The sequence below is a fragment of the Pipra filicauda genome, unplaced genomic scaffold, assembly GCF_003945595.2.
Source record: "Pipra filicauda isolate LSUMZ 115617 unplaced genomic scaffold, ASM394559v2 scaffold36_size6622888_pilon, whole genome shotgun sequence".
Taxonomy (NCBI): Eukaryota; Metazoa; Chordata; class Aves; order Passeriformes; family Pipridae; genus Pipra; species Pipra filicauda.
Window position 1 is genome coordinate 4,873,193 of NW_024104498.1, and position 24,412 is coordinate 4,897,604.

General features: G+C 38.4%; 1 protein-coding gene across 3 annotated transcripts in view; it reads left to right on the forward strand.

The window, feature by feature from the left end:
- Positions 1–24,412, forward strand: part of MAST2 (microtubule associated serine/threonine kinase 2) — a 188,986-nt gene that overhangs the window by 133,598 nt on the left and 30,976 nt on the right. Inside the window, exons 7-13 of one of the 3 annotated variants that reach the window (XM_039384710.1) lie at positions 89–109; positions 2,399–2,477; positions 7,821–7,975; positions 9,162–9,227; positions 15,559–15,634; positions 16,936–17,145; positions 22,993–23,094. In XM_039384710.1, coding sequence (XP_039240644.1) covers positions 89–109; positions 2,399–2,477; positions 7,821–7,975; positions 9,162–9,227; positions 15,559–15,634; positions 16,936–17,145; positions 22,993–23,094 — 709 coding nt within the window. The remainder of the gene's footprint in view (positions 1–88; positions 110–2,398; positions 2,478–7,820; positions 7,976–9,161; positions 9,228–15,558; positions 15,635–16,935; positions 17,146–22,992; positions 23,095–24,412) is intronic. The other 2 variants (XM_027747082.2, XM_027747085.2) reach the window with 2 other exon arrangements.

Here is a 24,412-nt window from a genome sequence, read left to right on the forward strand (position 1 = left end):
TAACAGGAGATGGAGGTTTTTTTCAGAAATCATGTGCATCTTCTACTTCTCCCTCTCTCATAATTATTGTACAATTTTTTCCATACAGCCACGGACACAGAGCAGACAGGTAATGTGTATCCTATTGCTGCTGTTTGTGTGTGTGTATGAACTGTGCTTCTGTGTGGCTGAGCCTGTGTCCCTAACAAGTTCCTGCTGTAACAACCCCATTTAGGCATTTAGCTTCTGTTCTTTGGTAGTTGAAACAGGAGATCTTTGCATTTTGTCTCAAAGTGATAAACAGGTAGTGCTCTGGAGAAGATGCGTTGTTTTTCTAACATTTTATTGTTTGAAATTGATCTACTGTTCATTAAATAGCATTTAGCTGCCATAAAAATACTTCCTTAATTAACTAATTAAAATGTCATTTTAGAGGCAAAGTTTGTTGTTTGCATGTCTTTGTTGTGCTGGCAAGGTGTCTATAATAAACAAATATAATACCTAAAGGTTTCTTTCCAATTGTCTTTTCCTGAAGCAATACTGCATGTTATCTCCCTAAAATATGTTTATTAACAGAACACTGAAATAACTTTGAAATGTTTTGCATAAATTAAGGAGGAATTTTCTTTTAAAGTTTTTTTCCTTTCCTTTGATTTGGAAGATTTCTAGTCTTGTCCCACTTCTTTCTGCTAGAGTAGAGCTGACATGTGTGTCCTGACTGCTTAGCACATTGCTTGCCTCGATTGCATCAGCAGAAAATAGCCCAAGCATGAAGGGGTGTCCTGTAATTTTCTAACTGATAAATATATTTTTTATTTAACTTTGTCAAAATGAAGATTATTTCAGTGCACAATTTAGGTAATTCAGTAAGGAAGTAATTAGGCTTTCCTTTTACAAAAAGTGAGTGACTTGTGCATTCCTGTGAGCAGACTGCCTTGCTTTGGGACTCAGAGTCCAAGCTGAGGTTGAATCATTAACCTGAAGGTTTCCCCAGTACTCCTGTGTGTTACAAGAAGCTGAATGAAGATCACTGAAGTTTGATGTTCAGTCACTTGCCACAGAAAGCAACAACTTTGTAATTTTGATGATTGTTGGTTTTTTGGAGTTAGGAAAGGAATTCCATTTCTCTTGGAATAATTTTGAGATTGTTCTTTTACATTGAATTGTCTTCCCAAAGAAAATATCACCTGTGGCTAGGTGGGGTTTAGCTATAACATACACATGCAATAAAAATCTGCATTACAGCCTTATTTATTTGTTTTTTTTAATGCATGAAGCGTAAGTCTTTTTAAAACTCTTGACATAATATTTTTTCAGTGATGTGGAACAGTGAATTTATTTCCCTCTCATTCTAAGATAGATGGCAAAGAGTGCTTTGCATCTGAAAATAAAAGGAGCTAGACCTGGAAAAATTGCAAACAGGAGTTTATGTCTGGTGGGCACTGAACTTTTTTCTGGAGATGAGGCTTCACAAGTGTGGAGAGTGGGATGAGAAATATTACTGTGAAGATAACAGTTGAGGGTTTTACAAGCACTGTTTCAGACCTGTACCAAACATCCTATTTTATAATGCACTTGCATAAATGCACTGTATTTGTTTGTACCAGAAAGCCCCATATCTTTCCACAGTAGCCTTGGGGTTTGGGTGGAGAAGGTTTCAGGGAGGGCAATACTGATTCTTCTGAAAGCAGTCATGTAGTTCCTCAATTTTGACACTGGTAAAACAAGACCTTTTCTGAAATATCTCCACCATGTTTTGGCTATTTTCCCCAGTAGTCAGGTTTCTTTGACTACAGTAGGGGAATAACCACTAATATTACATTAACTGGAGGAGAAAGGGAGACCCTAAGTTCTCTGATTCTTATCTTAGTATTTTGAGTGGACCCCACATCTCTGTTCGTATCTGCTGTTGTGGTTTTAATTCCCCAGCTGTGCCAGGTGATGCTTTCTGACTAGGTAGACAAATGAATCTGCTTTCAGTTGATTCTTGATGTAATGTGATTTTTTTTTTTGTTCTCAATTTTAATGTTCATCTGGAAGACGAGAAAATGCATAAGTAATTATCTTAAGCATGACTGTCTTTTTTCAAAGAAGTTTGCAGGGAGCTGTTTTCATTTATTTGTTTTAAGAACTCCAGTTTTTGTACAAGTGGTAACACATACAAAGCATCTACTTAATGCAGGAGTCTGATGCCCATTTGCTTTATGTTTTCCGAGGTCACCTAATTTTACTTTTAAAACTTAGTCTGGCTGCTTTTTCACAAATGTCATCGTAATTAGGATACCCAATTCATCTGAATAACTTGAGACTTTCATAAAAATGTGAGGTTAAGAGATTTGGGGGAGAAAATTGCTTTTTTCTCCTAAGAATTAGCCACAATACGTCCCTGACCGTGATTCCCCTTACATCTTTTCCCCAGGACGGATGGACGCCGCTGGTCCTTGGCCTCCCTTCCTTCATCTGGCTATGGAACAAACACTCCCAGTTCAACAGTTTCAGTAAGTGACACAGACTTTTCCAAGCAATTCAGTTTGTACAAACACACCCTAACAAATCAGCTTCCGAGTCTCTACTAAAATATCTGATCTTTCTTCATTGTTTTGCTAACATTATTTAATATACTAATTATTTTAAAATTTTTTTGAATTATTGGTTCTGCTGCTTTTTTCCTCCATTTCCCAGCTCCTATCATCTTGCACTTTGCCTTTAGCATTGGTGAAATCCCAGTGCAGCATTTGGCTTGACTGATCAGTTGAGAGACACACTGTCTCTGAAGTGGCAGGACTCAGACATAGTGCATAATTACCTTCCAGCTCTCAGCTTTTTATAACTGGGAAATGAAATTCTTGTCTGCTTTCAAGTTCTGAGTACGAAAACCTCTGCTATCAGGCTAGCAGAAAGAAAAACTGATAATCCACATCTGTTACTCAACTCCAGTAATTTCAACCTCCTAATAAAGCTTTTCAGTTCTTACACCCTTCATTAGGAAGGCTGGCTGCAATTTGCTTGGGTTCAGTCAGTAGTGCCACTAAGACAACAGCACTGTGTTAACCCTTGTAACTCTCACATGCTCCCTAAAATGAACCTTACTCTTTAAGTGAAGTAAGTTTTGTGGTTATCCATGTAACAGCCTTGCAAAGCCAAGCACAGAAAAAGTAGAAGTGTCAAGGCTGCCTGTACAGACTTAATGTAACTTGCTTTTGTGTGTGTGCTATGGTGAGTGCTTTCAACTGTGTGGTAACATCACTGCCTCTTTCCATAGTAATTCTACTGATAATTTAGTTTTGTGTGAATAATTTAGAGTACGTTCCTAATAATTATAATTCCATACCACCATTAATTAGGACTCAGAACTCCACATTATGCAAATCTTACACTGTATCATTGTTTTCCGTGTGGGCTGTTAAGCTCATCCGTAAACTTTCTAGTGTCTCTCAAACACAAATATATCACACAGTTCCTTAGGAGGTGAGTGTTAAATTCACCTGAATTTAATAGGTCTGTATAGCCAGAGAAGGAATTGGGGTCAAAAATTTTCTTTTAGCCTAAATTGATATGACTAAAATTTGATTTTGCAATGTTCATCTGATCTCTATAGCCTCATTGCCTCAGACACATTCCTTCAGACTCTAGTTTGCATAATTTCCACAATTTATTATCTTTTGAACTTCAAGACAGTTGGTTTTTTTGTTGAATTTGGGTGGGTTTTTTATGGTCTCCTTAGAAGGCACGTGACTTGATTTCAGTCTCTTGTTAAAGTCTGTGTATGTGTACAGATATGTGGGCAGGAGCACAGAAAATGTAGAAAAAGTCATTATCAGCATGATAAAAAGGTGTCCCTGGTTTCACTGCCAAACATTATTATATATTCAAGCACCTGAGAGCAGTTGTTAAAAAGGAGCTCTGCTCTGGCCTTTATAGTCTTAGGTTAAATCTTTGTGGGCATAAGCCAGGCCTAAGTCCTCTTCTGGGAGGAAACCATGAGAGTGTGGAGCAAGTACAGTCACTTCTGTATGGATGGCATCCAAATAGTTTGATCAATGGTAGTCACTGTGACAGCTTCCAAGATGCCTGTGAAGATGACACCTTTGGAGGCCAAACTTCCTGCAGTGTGGAAGTTCTTACCTGCAGGTGTGATCAGTAGTTTTTCAAGAGTTTATATTTGGCCAGGCTTTGGGTAGATGTCCAAAGAGAGAGCAAGAGTGGCAAGAACAACAAGAAAAATCTGTTGAAATTTTCAGTTCTTGCTTTGAAATAGGCTACTTTTAGAAAGTTCTCAACTTGCTGGCATGTGAAAGCAAGCATATTTGTCTCTTGTCATGTTCCCAGAAATAGCTAAATCATTTTGATTCATGTTTTCCTATGAAAAAAAAAAAAAACAAAAAAAACACACAAAAAAAATCTGAGATAGACATGTCCCATATAAAGCATCAGTTCAAACTGTGTAATTTTCCAAAGCATTATAAGTAACAGAAAACAGGATGGTGCAATGAGAATCATGAAGTGATAGTTGTAGGTAGACCTGAATTCACCTTCCTGCAGAAAATAGATTAAAACATGTAATTCCAAGACTTTTTTTTCCCCTAGATGGCTAAGTCTCTCATCTCTTGTCCTAAGATTGTGTTACAATCTTAGTAAGACATTGAAATGGGCTTTTTAGTAAGTAGTGATCCAATTGTTGGAGCTGTTAAACTTGATATTACATTTCTAAGCCAATCCTACTTAGGACTTGTCTATGACAATACTATTATTGTAGTATTTCACAGATTAGAATTAATTTGAATTGATCTCAATAACACCTCTGAAGTTGATAAGTGGTATTATTCCTGCATTGACTTTAAAACCGAAGTAAGAAACAGTCCAGGGCCTTGTCAGAAGGGCACGGTGAATTAATGCTGCAGATACAACTTTAGCAGATTTTTGAGCTTCCATTTCATGTGATCAGTCCTCAAGATTGTTTCTTTTTCAAGCAAGATAGAAGGAGGACAATAGACTTTCCTTCTGCTGGTCTGAGTTTCTGTGTGAGAGCAAGAGCTGACCTGCACCTCTGGGGTCATAGATCAGCTGCTCTGTCAACCTGCTGAACAAACCAAGGCCTTTATGTAGTTTAAGGTCAGTAAAAACCCGTAGATTCTGTTTAATTCTTTGCTTCCAAATGAGTCATGACACTACAAAAAAAAACCCCAAACAAACCACATTTATCCTTTCCATAGAAATGAGGAAGACCAGATAAATATTATCAGACCAACTCTAGGAAAGCTGAAGAAGACCTTCTTTCAAACTCGATGAACACAAAATAATCAGTTAAATGGGCCAATATACAATTATTTTTAAGCAACTAATCTACTATTCATTTTCTAGATGCAGAGTTAGTTTATAACCTACTGTAGTATTCACTTGATTTTTTTTTTTAACTGGAGAAGGCTAAGCTAATTCTCCATCTGTAATTAAGACACCAGGGGGGTGTTTGTGTTAGTCTGCTGCAAATGTTGAATACTGTGATGTGATTACTTAAAAATCAATACTTCAGGAGTGTTTCACTTCGCTTTCATGGTTTTTCATTAAAATGTTATACCCCTTAACACTGCTAGAGAAGCCCTTGGCAAGAAAAGTCCATGGTCTTTATCTTCAGGACTTTCATTAATTATTCTTTGGAATTACAAACTTTGTGATCTGTTTGCTTTTAAGGAGAGGAAGTGGAGGGAGAATTTTTTTTGAGTCATCCATGGGTTTACTAGCACTGCTTCCCCAGTGATTTTGCTGTTGGAAAACAAAGTTTTTAATGATTTTTCTAGACTATAAGTTTTGACTTTCTTTTTCCTTCTAATTTTTGTAACTTTCCTTCTAATTCTTGTAACTAGCCTTCCTTAATTTGTTTTAAATAAGACATGTATTTGTAATGCCAGAACTTGGGTACCTGCTAATGCAGGTTTGTAAGACAGTATCTTTAGTAATTCCTGCTTTGTTGCAGTATCCATGTTATTTGTCATGAATGGGATGTCAGCTGCCACGTACCTTTTCTGTGAGGCTTTTTCATAGGCAGGTACTTCTTCCTGCTCCTTGCGTGGTATGAGACACACAGAAAGGCATCAAAGAAATCTCTGAAAATCAAAACAGAGCTTGAGTGATTCTATACCATAGAGAATATTCTTTATAATTGGCATAAGCAGCCTGAGCAGCAGAATGACTGGACAAGGGGGCAAATACCCAAACTCTCCATCTTGGCTTCAGTGTGGATTATCAGTGTAAACTGATCCACCATCTGGGGAATCATCACTGTGTGGACACTGAGCTGGAGGTGACTTCTCAACACGATCCCTGCACAACCTTGGAAGTGGTGGTTTCCAGTTTCAGGCACACTTGGGGAGTTCATGCACATCCCAAGGCTTTCAGGGGAGTTCTTTTCTGTAAATACCTTTGTGCAGTGTAGAGAGGGTGGATCTGGGCTCTTGAGCCAATTATATTTTTATTAAAGGATAGAACCTTTATGTTTGTAAGTTCTCATATCACCCCATTTTTCTGTTGCTTACAGTATTTACAGTAGTTGAACTGGTTTTTTGAACTGATACTTTCTATGTGACTTGTTTATCTCAGATTTGTTGGTTGACTGGTGTTTTTCCTCAGAAAATGTCAATCAAAAGGATCTAGCTATATGATGAGATATATAGGCTTTTTTTCCCATGTTAGTGAGCTTAAGCTTCAGTCATACATGTTATATCATATATAATTCTCTCCTAACAATACTTCTGGTACTAGAATGCAGTGCTTCCAGTTTGAGTGAGGATCATTTTAACAAAAGTACAAGTTTTTCTACTGGAACAGTGTATATAATGAATTTTATCAGATAATAATGAGCCTTGGAACTTAGATTAGGGTGATATTTTTAATAAGGCCCGCTGGTGTTACTCAGTGCTACTCTGGTTATTCAGCCCTTTTTTCTTTTTCCCTTTGTTTTTAAAGAGAATTTTTAATTTGTCCTTACATAATGTATTTTCTTACTTCTGTAAAATGGAGAGGGACATTGAAAAATCACACACAAACCCCCACATTTCTTAGTTGATTTACAGCTTTTTCCCCTGGAATGTCCAACATTTGATGTTATTAGCATTTCCCACAAATATTTGTTTTAATCTCAGGTTTTATGAGGTTCAAGGATTAGAACAGTTTCATGTCTATCATTATCTCAGGACATCCGTCATATAAATGCATCAACTTATTTACAGATGAATAAGCTGTTTAGCTCTGTAATAAGAAACTCTGTTAATCTTAAAACAAAGTTCGTGACTTTCATTTTATTATTGTCTCCTTGGTTAGAGAAGAAGCCTGATGGGTAAAGGAAAGGAGAAATAAAATCCTGACCATTTACAGCAGCAATTTCCAATGAGAGCCAATAGTCAGCAAAAAAGTCTACACAGCTCCATAGCATTCTGCATGCCAGTGGAAACTCCTGAGCTAAGAGAGCATGAGGGAAAAGGAAAGAAAGTTGCTCACCACTCCAGGAACCTCCTTGTCCTCTCCAGAGTAGTGCTGGTACTCACGTACCTCCCTTTCTGTCTCCTGATAATAAATTATCTGCGTGATCAGATGGAATCCTTCCAGAATTGGATGCAGTGGTTTCCCAAGTCCTCTCACAGTTTTCCTGATCTCACCAGCTCTGTCATAGTATGTAAGGGTTGGCTTAGCCTAAAGAGAACAATAAAAAGAGGCACCTGGTCTGATAAATAGCTTTCTTTTCTGCTGGAGTGTGCAGTGTCTGGCAGAGTCCGTTCCTCTCCATTCATTAGCTGACCCCTATGCATGCGTTTAGTGCATTTCTTTTCTGTATTTTTTTCTGTACTCAGTCATCATGCTCATCTCAGGAGAAGCTGCACCAGCTGCCCTTTCAGCCCACGGCAGATGAACTTCATTTCCTGACAAAGCATTTCAGTACTGAGAGCATCACTGATGAGGAAGGGCGCCATTCTCCAGCCCTCAGGCCTCGATCTCGCAGTCTCAGGTGAGCTTTGGGTCGTTTCTCGAGTTTTTAAGATGTTGAACACATGTACTGCATTTCTGTATCTGCCTTCAAATCTACTGCATTCCTGTATGTGCCTTCAAATCTAAGAACGGTCATTTGTAGTTGATTTGTTACACGTCTTTGAAACTATTTTGATCAATATTTAGCTCACCTCACCCAATCAGAATTTTTTTATTTTTTTTTTTAACATTTGATACTGAGGTTTTGGATTGCAAAACGGTTGGTATAGTCTGCTTTAGTGTCAGACTAAATCTATAGAATGTAGATTTCCTGTAGTGAAGTTTCTTCTCAGAATTTAGCTACAGTGACATAAGGATGTGGTTACAGCCACTGTTAATAACTTTTCTGGCAGCGTTTCTGAAGGAGTATGAAAACTAGAGTAGATAAAGTAAAAAGCTTAAATGGAATTGCACCCCAGAGCTATTTTGTCATAGCACTGAAAATGTTTCTCCTACATTAGTAGTTGAATAATTTTTACTGTTGCTTCAGAGAACTGGTTATTCAAAGATAGCTATCCAGGGGTTATTTCCTTGTGCCATTGATTTTGCCGTACATAAAACCAGAAGCAACTGGAATTTCATCTTCCATGGAATTACAGAATGGATGAGGTTGGAAAGGACCTCTGGTGGTCATCCTGTCCAAACCCTTGCTCAAGCAGACTGCCCAGGACTGTGTCTATATGGCTTTTGAATATCTCCAAAGACAGAAATTCCACAAAGTCTATGAGCAGTCTTTCTTGCAGGTCTCTAACAATTACGTGGAATAAATCCACAAACATTTTGTATCATGGCAATAACTTCAAGTTTTGCTATGCCTTTAGTGATGGACCAAGTGAATGAAAGTCTAGGGATGTATACTCTAGGCACAGCTTCTTGTGAAAGAAAAAGGGTTTATACAGGCGGGGTTCAAGGAGGTGAAGTCTCTGTTTTGCTTCTCTTCTGAGGGTGTCAGAGGTGGATATCACCCTTAAATTCATTGATAATATTCAAAAACTCTGCCAGCTGGAAATGCTGAATCAGTGTGCCCAGCTCAGGACCTAGTTGGGGGTTTGTAAAAGAAAGAAGTGAAACAGGCCAGGATAATAAAAAAAATCCATGGTGAGTGTTGTGTCATGGCAGAGCTGACCTTTGATTATTTGTAATTATTTGTATGTTCTAAACTTCAGTGCAGGCTGCATGGTAATTGCATATGGATCAACTAAGTGTAGTTACACAGTAATCTACAGGAGCAGGTAAGTACTGTGGGTAGTAGCACACTTAGCCTGTGACCTCTGCAAATTACCATGTAGTAAAAGAATAGCTGTATGATTTGTACTAAGTCTCTTTGAACAATAGTCCTACTTCAGTCCTCTTGCTGTCACTCTTAACACTGACTACAGCTGAGTAGTGTAGCTGTAGTGGTACTAATTCTCTTATAGATAAGACAGCTACTGTAGGTAGACAACAGGTGGCTAAAGCCATTGTTACCCTTTCTAATTCATGTGTATTTCTGTTGCAGAAGACACTTTTGCTAATGTCAGAATGATTTCACACAACAGTGTGAAAAGCCCAATTTTATTTTCTTCCTTGTTAGTGTGGGTTATCAGCTTGCTTAGAATTTTAAAGCCAATTTAAAGCAGAGTTATCGTGTAGTAGGTTTAGAATTTGTGATGAGATTAATTCAGCGTGTCCTACAACTGATTAATCTTCTTCCTCTCTTGAATACTTTCTCTAGCTCTCTCTGGTTTTTAGTGTGGTAATGGCCAGTGCTATTGGTATTCCAAAGCTTTGAATGAAGTAATTTAATTTTTTCAACTTTTTGTGCTTCATTTGTTTTTCATTTTGCTTATTGCTAGTACTGTGATGCCGAGTGACTCTAAAGCACCCTTGCCACTACCAAGCATTCATGCTGACCCCTTGCACCTCCAAGGGAAATTGATATGTCAGTCCAACCATTTGGAGCAACGTTTGCAGGAGCAAATACCCTCTTTGCCAGAGGGTAGCCTGTCCTTGTAAACAAACAAGTACTGAAATAAGTGCAGACCAGACCTTATTCACTGCAGAGAGCTTGCTTGCTTATTTGCCCACACCTTAGAATTAGCTCACTTGATGAGAGGCTATTTTCACTTACTTAAAAAATAAAAGCTGAGCAGTTAATGTGTTGGAAAATTTAGCAGGAATTTCCTAAAAATGTGTATTTTCATAAGCATTCATTACTCTTGTTTGATCAGCTTTAATGAAAAGCAGTTGAACAAAATATATCAGATGTTTTCCTTAATTGACGACCATGGCTTTCTAATTTAGAAGATGGTCTGATTGTTAACAGGTTTTCATTTTTCATCCTATGTGACTGCAGCCTTACATCTCTTTTTGTGCGAGAGGAACTGGCATTTTGAGATGTCACTGTCAAGTGCTGGGACTTTTTTGTCTCTGTAACTCAAGAATTTTTAGAAGTGTCAGATGATCCTTTTATGCTCCTAGATATAGAGCGCTGCCTAGATGTAGCTTTTGGAAAAATACCCTTCTTCAGCTAGAAATTTACCATTTTCTTGTATCTAGCTGCAAATGTTCTGTTTGTACAGAACACTTCTAATGATCAAACTGGATGAAAAAAATAACAGCGCACACAGTTGTGGAGAGTAGTGTTGGCTACACTGCACTGACAGGTTGGTAGCAGTTTGTTTGAGGTGTTCTGCCAGTGTGGCTTGAGGATACTCATCTTTTAACTAATCACACCTTATTTGAAATGCTCTGAATTTCAGCACTGAAGAAATGGCATTGATTCTTTCCCATCTGCTTTCCCATGCCGGGGGAAGGAGGGATCCCGAGATCAACACTGGGATGCAAAAGTGTGATGTGCTTATAGAGTTGCTTGCAAAGTCCAGGAGTCTGTTCTCTCATCTGTCTCAGAAAGATCCAGCACTCACATGCTAAGTGAAAGAACATGTTTCCATGTGACCCACCTGTTTTGGTGCTTACAGTGTGTCTTCAGTGGAAGAGAATATTTCTTTATTACCTGCAGAAGTAATTCCTAAATATCTCTCAACTGTTCTCTTTTTCTTGTGAGGCAACCTTCAAATCCTTCGGGTTATTGACCAACAGAGAGATCCCCAGGCTACGTTCACTTGTTTTGAACAATCCTGGGCTTTACCTGAAGATCTTTTCTCCCTGGAGTAAAATGCATGAAGAGTTGTGAATTCTTGCACTGAACTTGGCATCATTACTCTTTTTAAGTTAGAGAGATGCTGCCCTCCATCTTTTCCCAGTTCTCTTTACTTGTCATCTTTAGCAGTTGCTAACATGTGGGAATGTGTGGAGAATGTCAGAGATAAAAGTAGAGTTAACTAATAACGACTTCTTCAGGAGCTGCCTTTGTGCAGTCACTCAGCCCACCAATCTGCCCATTTTTCTTGATCTCTTTTTGTATTTCACGATAACGTTGTCTAGGGAAAAAGGGCTGAAGATTGTTGCAATGAATTTTTATGTAGTTGAAGTAGATGAGATCATCCTTAATCAGATATGCTCCTTCATCTCTTTGCTGGGTAGAGCTTTTTAAGTGCAATCCTCCAACCTGACTTCCGACATGCTGGATCAACAACATACAGAGAAAACTCCTAGAAAATGCCAGTTGCCACTTTTAAGAATAAAATACCCAAGATGGGAAGCAGGAATAGGTGTTGTGAAACCACACCAGCGGGCCTGCATAGACCATTTTTATCTTTGGAATTGATCCTGCAGGTCGTGGGGCTCTCTCATTTCACTGCGCTGAAGGGGCAGCTTTAACCACTTGAGTAATCTTGGTGGCTTCATCCCTTCATGCTGCTGCGCTCAGGAAGTGCCACCCGCCACAAGCCATGGAATGGGGATTCACAGAGCCATGGATTTGCTGGAGAAGGATAATGGTTTTATGTTCTGAAGCATCATAAGGCATCTGTTCCTTATGAAAATACATTCTAGCGGCATTACAGATGACGTTGGTCTCTGTTTTCTCTCTCAAGACAGTGGGTTCTGTGAACCTGATTTGAAGAGGTTCTTCAGAGTGATTGTTTTTAAATGTATTAATTTTTGGGTTCACTCACCATTTTCATGGTTTTCTATTACGAGTAAACCTGGGTATTCTTATTTGCCCTTTGTACTGCTCATCATTCTAACTTCCTGCTTTCATTCTGAAGCAGTCTCAGTCTTTGTTGGCATGCATAAAGAACCTGAAGTATTGGAAAGAGCTAGTTGCAGCAGAGTTTTCTGACTTCTAGTATTAATGTAATTTTCATTAGGTCAAAGATTTAAGTAATTATTTCTTGAGAGAAGAGGAAGGCTTACCTTCAGCGTTAGGTTTACCTTAGTCTCTACTTTATTCAACTTTTAGGTCTCTAGTTTTAAAATTCCGTATTTTCTGTGTCTGGAAAGGACAGAAAATTAAGGCTTATGGTTCTAAGTTTTCTATGGCTGCTGACTTTTGTAATGTACTGTAAATACAGCCTAATTAAACCTTTATGTACAGGATGAAATCAGAGGGAAGCACAGTGCTTTCAGCTTCTTTACTTTTTCCTAATAAATACAGCTGTCACAGTGAAGGAAAAATTTGGTATTCATAAACATCTCAGTTTTATTTAGTCACACTTAAACTAGATTTTGTAAGATTTCAGTTTTTACTATAAATGCTACTTCTTGAAATAGCTGTCTATAAGCTAATTTCACTTTCTAGCATCAGATAAGGACACATGAGTTTTGACAAGTTGAAGGCTATAGAAATTTTTTTGGGAGATAGATATCACTGGAAGTCTACCACCACATCTTTCATAAAGTGGAGGGAGGGTGAAGAAGGGGAAAAGAGAGAGTAGTTTTTCATTCTGCTGCTAAGCTTAAGGGGACAGATATTATTCTTCTAATGTCTGCTCTGCTGAAATGAAAAACTCACTGACAATAATCATTTCTTTGACCTACCTGTCTGCACCAAGAAAAGAGAAGCAGCCTGCTTTTTGTCTTAAAATGTTATGCACGTGCACAGCATGTGTCCTCTGTTTTGCAGAAAATAATCTGTTCCTTTGTGAGGCTTGAAATGTTAGACTGGTTTAGTTCTGTACGTGAAATTTTTGGTGCTAGATAGATGTGTGAAGCTTTTGCATTTGAAAAGCTGTCATGCCAGTAAAATATATTAAACTCCTTTTATCTTTTTTTTCTAAATTTCCTTATGTTCTCCCTTGGTGGCCCTAAGTTATCTACCTAGTCCTTGTTTCTTTTTCACTTCACTGTGTCTCAGAGGTGCTGTGAAGTACCCAGCAGTGCCAGACAGACAGCCTTTGGTTAGTTAGTCAGTTATCCAGCTAATTATTTCCTTAGTTTCCCAAGTTAAGGATCAACATTAAAAATTATGATGCAGTGTATTATGTTGAAGTCTTGCTACAGCCAGCTAGACATTTAAGTTGGCCTGGTATATTGAGCAGATTTTATTTTGAATGACAATGTGAACCTTGATCTGAGGTTTTGTCCAGAGTTTTGTGGATGGTGCTCTGTTGTTTTAGATGGTAAAAAGTGGCATTGATGAGCTCCCAAAGGTGAGAGGCAAAACTGCCAGTGCCCAAGGAAGCGGAAGGATTTTAAATGTTTATTTTCTTGCCAGTTGGTGTGCACAGAAATTGTTTCAGAATTGTAAAAAACGAAAGCAAACCCAATAAATTTTCCTGTCATCGTGGTTCTCCCTAAGGAAATGCTACATCTGCTGGCAGGACAGCTCAAGTAGCTTGATTTCTGCATAGCTCCTAATTTCCTGCATCCATATGAATAAAGTGCCTTGAAAGCAAAAGGCAAAGTCCCTCATGTTTTATTGTAGCCCTAAGATAGCAAATACTTAAGCATGTGCAAATGTTAGTGCTAAAATGAAGTATGTATGTGCCTCCATATTTCTGTAGTTAGTATCAAAGAGCTTATATATCCTTGTAATTTATACCTCACTTAAATCACACAGTGAAAAATTACATAGGAGAAAAATAAATTCTTCAATAACTGTGTTCACCAAGTCCTTCAGCTCCATGTGAAGTACCACAAGTACACAAGTAAACAAGTGTCGTGTCTGTGTCAGCTTGTTTGGTCTTAGAGGAAAAAGGATAACAGGCGAGGTACATGGGGGAATTTGCTTATAGACCTGGAATTTAAATGTTCTTACCCTTCTGTTTAATCATGTCATACGTTACATGTGAATATAAACGTAAGTTTCTTCTTAAAGAAAATTTTCCTTGATTAAAAATAGCTATCTACCAAGCTAAGGGAAGTTGATGAGAATGTGTTTTTACTTCATATTCAAAACATTCAAATAATTTTTTTCTCCTTCAACGTAAGGATTCAGTGAGAGATTTAATCTGAAGTGCTTTTCCCAAGCTAAGGGATAAACAGTAATAAAAACAAGACACGATGTATTTCATGGAATTTCAGCACAAGGCATAAAAAGAGATTGGTATTGCTGTAGTCTGTGCGACAGTGAGTTAAATTTTCTTTGGATTGTTAATATATGTTGCCAAAAGAATATTTTTCCTTTAAATAGGTTAGCAACAAGGTAGTAACTGTAATGCATTCCAAGTTTAAAATGCATTTATTCCATTTAGAGAGGTTCATTTCATCCTTCACTAGAAAGTTTGAAATGTTTGAACTCATTCAAGATAAAATTGTATTTTTTTGACATAGATTATTTTTAGCAGTATTTAGTACTCTTAAAATCACAAAGACAATGATCATGTAAGATGCCAAATAATTGAAACCCTTGCTTGTCTTGAACATTTAAACAAGGTAACTGGAGAAATGAGATGCTGCAGGCGATCCTGTAGCTGGGGATTATCTGCATTACCTCATCTGCTGTCCTCAGTGGCAGGATGAGTCAGAGCACTGCATACCATCAGATGTGATGAAACAAGATGCAACTCTTCTTTAAAAAAAAAAAAACCACCCAAACACTAATATAAATGCAGCTTGTCAAGACTTAGTGTCCTGGTTTTTTGGTGTGCTTGAAGTTCCTTGCTAACCTATGCATAGATGCATATGCATCCGTGGTGTAACGTGCCTCAAGGGAGTGCAGTTTCGTGGGGTTTATATATAAGATTTAGTTGAATAACACTGCTTGTGCATCCCTCCTGTATTGTGGTATCCTTCAGACAAAGGAAAGCAAGTCATCTCAACTTCCTTGCTTCCTATTGCTCTGCTCCCTTCTGGCACTGGAGGCTCCAGAGATCATGGTGATTTCTTTTGGAGCAGGGCTGCTCCTGCTGCCGTGTAGGGCAGTAACACAACAAATGTATCTGCAGCAAATGCACTGAGGTTTTACATGCTTCTGTGTTAAGGCTTGAATTCACCAAAAAAAAGTGGTTTTCTGCCTGAGTCCATGGGGAGACAGGGATGTTGGCAGTTTCCAGATCACTGCAGACTGCCATTGCTTGCTAGAATTTTCTCTCAGGTAGAGCATCTGCCCATTACTGAAGTGAACTCAAAGGTTTGGAAGGGCTACAGTCAGTGTGGCAGTGTCATGACCAGCACTGGATTTTGAAAGGTTTTGGTGTGATATCTGTAAATGGTAACATAATTTCTTTTCTCCTCTAGCCCTGGTCGCTCTCCGGTTTCCTTTGACAGTGAAATAATAATGATGAACCATGTGTACAAAGAAAGGTTTCCAAAGGTAAAGAATCACTTTTTGCATTCAATGAACTTGTGCCCAAGCTCAGGATTAATTTGTAGTGCTCGTTTGGAGGAACCCTGCTCCTACATCTCATTTCCAAGCAGTGCAGTTTGCTGAGAGTTTGAAGCTGCCTACTCAGCTTCATGTATTAATTCTGCAGTGGAAGCAATGGATTTAATATACATAGAGATTCAGATAGAAAAGGCTGAAAAGCTTTTTTTGTATGTATTTCATGTTTGCTAAATTTCTGATGTCTTTTATTGGCATGACAAATGCTTACAAGAGTGAGAAGAAGGGCCATGCTTTGGCTCTCTGTATGTTTTTAGCTAATACTTGTATTTTTCTTAAAATTCCAGATCAGATCAAGGCTGGAAGAGGGGTGTTTTGTTTATTTTCACATATACTTTAAACAGCTATTTTAAAGAGTAATTTCAAAACAAACTGAATAACATTGTCTTGGTATTCCTTGTATAACTGCATTAAATTTACCTTATACTGATCCAGACTTCTTTGGGTTTGGTAGGCTTTCCATTTACACGTTGGAAATGCAAAGTTTTGTTTTCAAGTCAGTCCTAATTATACTGGAGGCTTTGACAAAACCCAAGTTTGCCACTGGGGCTTTTGGTACTCAAGAAGTAATAAGGATAGATTAGATTTGTGTTTTTAGAAAAATCAAGCTGAACGCTTCAGTTACGCTGAAATGTGCTGAAGTGATCTGCAGTGAAAATAAGTGTGTTTGCTCTTTAAAAAGCTGAATATTGAAATCTGTGGAAGCAAGCTTTGAAAGTTAGCATCTCACTGAAATGAGTGTAGAAGACCGTGTATCCCACAGCTGTCGATAAGGCCATTCCTTCCTGTTCCACCACCAGCAAAAATAGATGTTCCTCTGGAGACAGGATATCAGGGCTTAGAGTGATAGAAATGCTGTGTGTCTGCTGCTCGGGGCAATGATTTTCAGCTTCCACGGTCCTGTCTAAAAGTTCTGAAAACTGCCTTGTATCTTACATCCTTACTCTGGAGACCCAGGGGGGAATACAGCCTCAGGACCGAGATATTTCTATGGTCATTTGCATTTTCAGAAAGTGTGTTTTGATTAATTTTTGTTGTTAGCTCATAACTTTTGCCTCTGATACGCTGTTTTTTACTCTCAGCAAGATGCTATTGTATTTTGGAATATTTTTTTTTTTAAGCCTCGTGCAAGTCGGAATTGCGAGTGTTGCTTTTAGCGCCCTGCTCGTTTATGTTTTAAGATCTGTGTTAGTAAAATTCAGGGGTAATTTCTCTTTGTTCTGTACTCTTAGGCCACGGCACAGATGGAAGAACGGCTGGCCGAGTTTATTGCCTCGAATGCTCCGGAGAACGTGCTGCAATTAGCGGATGGGGTCCTAAGTTTCATTCATCATCAAGTTATTGAACTGGCCAGAGATTGCCTAGATAAATCACGTGAAGGTCTTATTACTTCTCGGTACTTTTATGAGCTGCAGGAAAACTTGGAGAAACTTCTCCAGGATGTAAGTGCTCTCTGAAAAGTAGAGTGTATTATTTTGGTAGAAACTTTAACCAATAAGCCAGAGCTTTGATCTTTAGGAGAGAAAATGCTGATTCCAGGGGAGGGGAAACAGGTGGGAGTGTCAGAAGATCTGAGTTGTACCAGTTTGCTGTTGTTCTGCTATGGGTGAATTTGAGTAAATCATTTCACCTGCGAACTTCATTTGTAGAAAAATTAAATATGCATATGAGCAAGTCAAAGGCAGTCTTTGCCATTTAAGAAAATTGAGTTTATTCAGTTGAAGGAAATTACTGAACTTTTCTTTCACAAACTTCAAGACTCTGAATGACTTGTTAATTAAAATAGTGCCTTCAAGGAGTGAAAAGGCCATAGTTTTTGGTGTTGCTTTACATTTTTCATAAAAGATTTTCTTAGCTGAACTTAATCCAGTTGTGGCTTTCAGTACTTCTCTGTGTGTTTTGTGGTGATGAAAGCATATGAAAATACACAAGGGGGCACAATTTTAATGCGTGCTCAGTGTGCTTCGGGTACTCGTTAAAAATTGTTCTTATCCTGTAAAATGACAATAATATTAAATCTAAAAATCTCTTAGAATTTATGCTATAACTGTTTTGAAGAGTCAGTGCTATTACCAGTTGCTGGGTCCAGACCTCTGTTTGGGAATTTCTTCCTAATCTTCTGCTTTGATTTAGTGAGATAGCAAGCTGAAAAGACAGGATTTATAGAGATTACAGTCTCAGATAACAAACATCACAGAGACATCTAGAAACAGAACACCTGAAATCATTTGTTTTCCGTGATGATTTTTATAGTCATTGATCTGCCTGCCAACCCACTGACATGAGTTGCAGTAGCTTGTGCCTCTTTGCCACTGTTTCATTAGAAAATGGCAAATGAATAAAAATACTGTATTAATGTACAGTTGTTGTATTACAAAGCTTTGTGAAAGCTGCAGAATCTTCCCTTGTATCAACTAAAATTTTTGGCTACCCCCTTTATATGAGTGTGACTGTAATTTTCCTGGTATTTATTATGCGTGTGAGGAAAATGCATCACGTTTGGATTTGTGGTGTTCTGCTTGGGTGGGGAATATAATTTTAACAGATCAAGAGAGGTAAGGAATATCTTTTGAGGGTCTATGTGGTTGTCTGCCTGTGGGATATCAGTAACCACTTGTGGATGCATGTGGGTCCCCCTGGAATCTCTGGAGTCTGGAAGCAGAGTATTTGCACGTGTCAGCTGTGAAATAAAGGGTAAGGCCTCTTTGGGTGATGGTTTTGAAGCTGGAAAGGTTTCATTAAAAGTGGGTGTATACACTTTGTGAAATCACTTACATTTTAGGGGTGCAGGGGGACTACAGTGTGTTTTACTGTTTCTGGTAGCACATCCTTGGGGTCTGCAATTCTCCCTCTCCTGGACTTTCCTCCTCTGTGCGTGGACAGTGATTTCTCATACTGTAAGGAATTAAGAGCCATAAACTGGGGCTGACCACTTCCAGTCTGCATTTTCAGTCCTGTCTTCTGGCCTGAAGAGGTTAATCAGGATCCCAATGGAGGTGTGGGTCAGATAAATCAGCTTTTTCCTTTTCTCCCCTCTCCCTCAGAACAAATCCTCAAAACACACTTCTTAAATGTCCTTTTCCCCTTGATCCTATGGGCATTATACTGCTGCTCTGAAGCACAGGGAAAGGTGACATTTTACTGTTATTAGAGAAGATACAATGGTCATCTCGGAGCTTGTTCGGGAATTGAGGTTGACCCCTTCCTCCTGAACATCTTCTGCAGAGAAGGTGAGAGAAGGGTCAGCTCTCAAGTTTAATTGATTTACTGTAGGAAGTAAGGTGGGCTAGAAGTGATTAAAAGGAGAGTTTAGAGAGACAAGGGAGGCAGAGCAGGCCAGAAGGAAGAGAACAAAGACATTAAAGACAGCAGAGGAATGCCAAAGGTTTCATTCCACATCTTTCTAATTTATTCTTTTTCTGTCTTATCGTAGTTCCTTGGCTTATCTTTTTTATTTTAATATTTAAAAGCTACTTGTTTCTTCTACTTCCTACTCTTTCTTTGCCCTTCAAACTGCACTCTACAAGGAAATAATTGGGACCTTTCAGTTGAAATATATAGAAATTGGTGATAATATTTCTTTTGGATGACTCATCTGAAATTGCAAGAAAGTTTGATTATTCCAAATGTGGTGGCAGGGTCTTAACCTTTGCTTGGCTTGTGAGGTATCACACAGTTACTCCCTACATAAATAATACCAATTGCAAGGTCATCCAAAAAGCTCTTTGGCTTAGGCAGTTGTATGGTCTGTGCAGCAGGATATGTAGTTTTATGGTATATTTTTATAACATATTTAAAGGTTGGGAAGATGCTTTATTGGTGAGGAATGAGGTCAGCAAGTGGCAGGAATACCCATGGATTTTCCTACAGTATTACTGTGAAAGAATGGATTCTCCTGAAATTCTTTTTTAAGGTGTCAATTCCGACACCTCGTCACAAACTAAACTTGCACAGCGTTCCAAACCATAGAGAGGAAACTTGATTTAATAGTTTGAGTCTACTTTATATTGTAAAAATATAAACCAGAGTAATTGAGTATGTAAATAATGAGCTGTTTAAATATACCAAACCAGAAAGCTTTTAGAAGGTTTTTAGATCCTGGCTTTTGTAATAACATGCCAGCAAATCTCTTTAGTTCTGGCAAATGAGATCTTTTCCCTTGTTTGGAGCATGAAATATTGTCTTTTAGCCAGAAAACTTATTGCTTATTGCATCATTGAAATTATCACGAAGCAAAAATGAATTTAAGAAATTTCCTTTATTTTGGAAAACATGAGCTTGAATGTTACACTTCACATTCAAAATAAAGATTTTGAAAAATAAGATAAAGCACTTATATAAAAAAGAATATACAATATTCAGTTCTTTATCTGTTGCCATGGGTTAGAGGATGGGACAGGACCTCAGGTTACTGGGAAACAAAAGATTATAGTCTGTTATTGCTTGGCTGAATTGATGAGGTAAAACTGGCCAGAGTTTTACTGGCCAGAGTCAAAAAAAGAAGTCTAATGACTGTTGTGTAGGTGTAGCCAGCTGGTCAGGAAGGTGAAGGATTACAGGTGTTTCTGTGCATGGAACAAAAGAAACAGGGGAGGGTGTAAGTATTGTACTGCAGTGACTGATGGTGCACGTTGGCAAATGGATATTCTGATTGGGATTGCTTTCTTAATAGGAACCTGAGTGTAAATTTATTGGTTCTTGGCTTTTGCAGGTCTATTGTTTTGGTTTCCATCAGTATATTAGCTCAATTACGGTGTTGTGACTTGCATATATCCCAGCTATTGGTCCTGCTGAACCCCAGGGGAGGACAGTGATTTTAATTTCATGCCCCAGTAGCTACAGTTAGTGACGGATGGGTCTTTCAGATAAGGCAATGGGTTTGTAAATTAGCCGTCGCTACCTCCCCGTACACGTGTCACCGGCAATGTGTGCAGGAATGGCATCAGCCTCTCCCCACAACCCCATCAGCCTCTCCCTCCTCCCCTTGGGAGGCGGAGTGTGTGTGTGGGGGAACCCCTGAAATGCCACCAGCATCCTTCAGGCAAAGCGTGTCCTCATGGGGAGCTGTGGGTGAGGTGGCACGGCTGGTACCCGGCAGGTGGAGGTGGCAGGCAGTGCTTGGCTGAGGAACCCTCCGGATCCCAGGCTCTGTCCCTGGGACAGGCTGTAAACAAGACGTCTGTAGGGATGTCTGGGCTGTCCTGTGTGCGGAGGAAAGAAGAAGAGGCAGTTTTCCTGAGGATCTTGGAAGAGCAGCGCTGTGCAGAGATGATGGCTGAGTGGCTGTTACAAGTTGTGTTTGGTTTTTGTAATTAGGTTTTTTTTTTTCCTTTTGCTTTTCTGTATCATTTGGCAGTCACGGTCTGGCTTTTCGTTTTCAAAACAGACACCTGATTAAATTAGTTACGTTTTTAAGTTATTTTGCCTGAATTGTCATAGATGAGAAAAGGAGAAAACAAAAGGACTTGATTTAAAAGACTGAGGTTCACTTTAACAATATAAATGGATGCAAAATGATGAATTATATCTGTTCTATTATATTTTTACATAATATAACCTATGTAGAGGGGAAGAAAAGGACTTCCCAATCATATGGCTCATATTTCAAATAATAAAAAGTTGTTGATGTTTTATTTATTAATTTCAATGCAGCTAACCCATGGTGATCTGGAATGGCTTTTCAAATATGAAAGCATTAATTTCTTTCTAGAATTCATATTTTAACTTATAAGTTTGCATAATGCATTAGAGGACACAAAGTGAATACTAATAATCTCCATTGTGATTATTTTCTATTTTATAATTAGCAAATACCTTTTAGTTAGGGGAAAAAACCCTACAACTTATTTCAATACTTTCAAAATAATCCATTTTTTAAGGCTCTGTAGCCAGGAAGGATCTGTCATGTTTTTAGGTAATGAACTAGCACATACATTGTTCTTTTCAAGGTTAAAATTCTAGCCCCAGCTAATCAGTGCAGAAGGAGACAATCAACATTTCTATTCTGACCTCTGTCAAAATGAGAAATAATGAACTTTTTAATTTTTTTTTTTTTTGGTAGCAAAGTATCAGAGATATATTGTTTAAAATGCTGCCTGTGTATTTATAGCTCTGAATTTTGGCTTCCCTGTGTTTTTATTGTTCTTTTAGGTGATCACCACTTGTGATTTGACCTCTCAGACTTCTTTTTCTTAGGTGGTGCTAGTGAACAATGCTAAATGAACCTTTTATTTTATTACTGCTTGCATCCTTGTTGACAAAATATCATTCCTATAAGCAAGGGGCTCATTGCCAGCAAAACCTCACTGGTTAAGTTCTGAACTCTATATTTGTGACTGTGTTAAAGCATAATTGGGGAACCCTGGGAGAAAAATAACTATACTTTAAGAGTTTTTGCATGTCATTGGAACCACCTTTTTATCACTCTGCAATGAAACACTATTTTATTTCTGCTCCAGGACTCATAATGTAACCATTGTGTGCTTCAGCAAAAGAAGAGTAATTTGGGGAGCTTGTTCAAATTTGTCCTTGGGGGACTTTTTGTGTTGGTTTTTTTTTTTTTTTTTTTTTTTTTTTTTTTTTTTTTTTTTTTTTTTTTTTTTTTTTTTGTTTAAATTATTTTAGTATGTTTACTGTTATAAAAAGACACTGTCTCAGACACACACACACATGCATATATCTTGAAACTAAGCCTTGAATTTTTACTGAAATCTGGTAAAGTAGCAGGCAGGAGTAAATCCTCTGAAATAAGTTTCTGTATGCTCTTTGCTTTGCTTGTCTGCTTGGTCCTACATGGCATGCAATGCAGTGCTGCATTTGTTCAGCAGGATTGATAAAATTAAAAAAGGAGAAACTGAAGTTAAGTTTTTCTTGATGATGAACAGAAGTAGTTCAAATTCTAGCTGACAGTAAAGCCTAGAAATATGTGTGGCTGTTAGTCATTACCTAGATGTCAGTGTTGCCTGGAAGGTAAAAATTGAAAAAAATCAGTATTCCCCTTCTCATTTAAAAAAATAAACTAAAGCCACATTGCATCTAATATAATTGATAGATGATATAATGCAAATAGAGCCTTTGAAATATCTCTTGCATGATAATAGGAGTCAGTTGTAATGGAAAAGCTCTATGTGACTTGGCTGAGCTCAGCTCATTGCCCGCCCTGACTCCAGTCACGCTTCTGCTGCTGAGTTATGGTCGCTGAGCTGGGGGTTGCTCTGTGTTCATCACCTGGCACACAGAAACGAAGAGTTCAGTGCTGGGCCTGTAATGTGATGTTCTGCTCTCCACAGGCCCACGAGCGATCCGAGAGCTCCGAGGTCGCCTTCGTCACCCAGCTGGTGAAGAAGCTGATGATTATCATTGCTCGGCCAGCTCGGCTGCTCGAGTGCCTGGTAAGTGTGTGCAGGATCTAAAGAGTGGCCTGTGTGTTTGAGGAGATAAGGAGCACCAAGCCTTCAAGAGAAAGCTTTAAATTCTCATTAAAATGTCGATGTAAAATAAATTGATATTTAAAAAAAAAAAAAAAAAAAAAGAAGTGCTACGTGTCTTTTGAGTTAATATGGAAGCATCTCTCTGATGGACTGTCAGCTGCAACTGCAGCTAAATTATATTTTGGTGTAAAGTTTATGGAGGGGCCTGATGTAGGTGTTGGCATTATTCCATGCTATTTGATGCCACCGGATTTTCCTTCTGTTGTTGGTAGCTACAGTAAGGAGCCTGTAAACAAATGTATGGTGTGAGTACAGTGTCCAAAACACCGTGCTAAGGAAGATCTGTCACTAAGGAAGAAGTTCCCTACCATTATATAAATGGTGTTTGGGCTTTTGGACTCAAACCCTTACTGTAGACCAAGCAATTGAAGGGAAACTTGGTGCCAGGTTTTCCCAGCTGTGATCACACAGTGGGATAGAGGAGTGTGAGATCCGAGGAGATTTAGAAGCCTGGGTTTGAAATCCTATTTGGTGCTACTGGAATTTGTGCAAAAGCAAGTCTCACTGCTTTTTAAACAACTTAATTTGGTTAATAAGAATGTCTTTTTTAATTTAATTCTATAAAATGGTGAAAAGTGTTTAGGCAATCCCAATGAAATAGTCCACTGTGTCCTGAAGTCCTGCAACTCCAAAAATATTTTCTAGGTACAGTGGAGAAACAGCCTGAACACTCATTCTCACTGTCATGCCACAGCAAGAGGGTTAATATAAATCTTGAATATATATGGGAAGAGGTGATCAGGCCTCTTGTATACACAGCTATGTGGTGTTTTTTGGTTATACGAGTCAGTTCAGTGACTGCATTTCAAAAGGATGTTGAAAAAGTGGTTTAGAGTATAGGGAAGAGTCAGGAAAAATTATGAGAGTGCTGGAGAAGGTGTCACAAACCTACAGTGGAAACTTATTTAATGACAGGATGAAATTCCCTGGTGTGTCAAAGCACACACATGGTGGTTCTTTCTGGACGTTAAAAAGGCAGAGATGCTACATTTGTTTCAGTCATTAGAGAAGTTGGCTAGATTAGGAATCCGTGGCTGGGTATAAATGCACAGTTAACATGTGAAGAATGTTGAGGGCATTCATGATAAAGTCCATGGGTGACTTTATCCTGGAGTCACTAAAGATGATGAGTTTTGCAGGGATTTCTTTGACAAAGTCGACAAGAGTGGTCAAGTCTTTCCAATGGTGCCAGTTTTTGGAAACACCTGCAGAGGTCCTA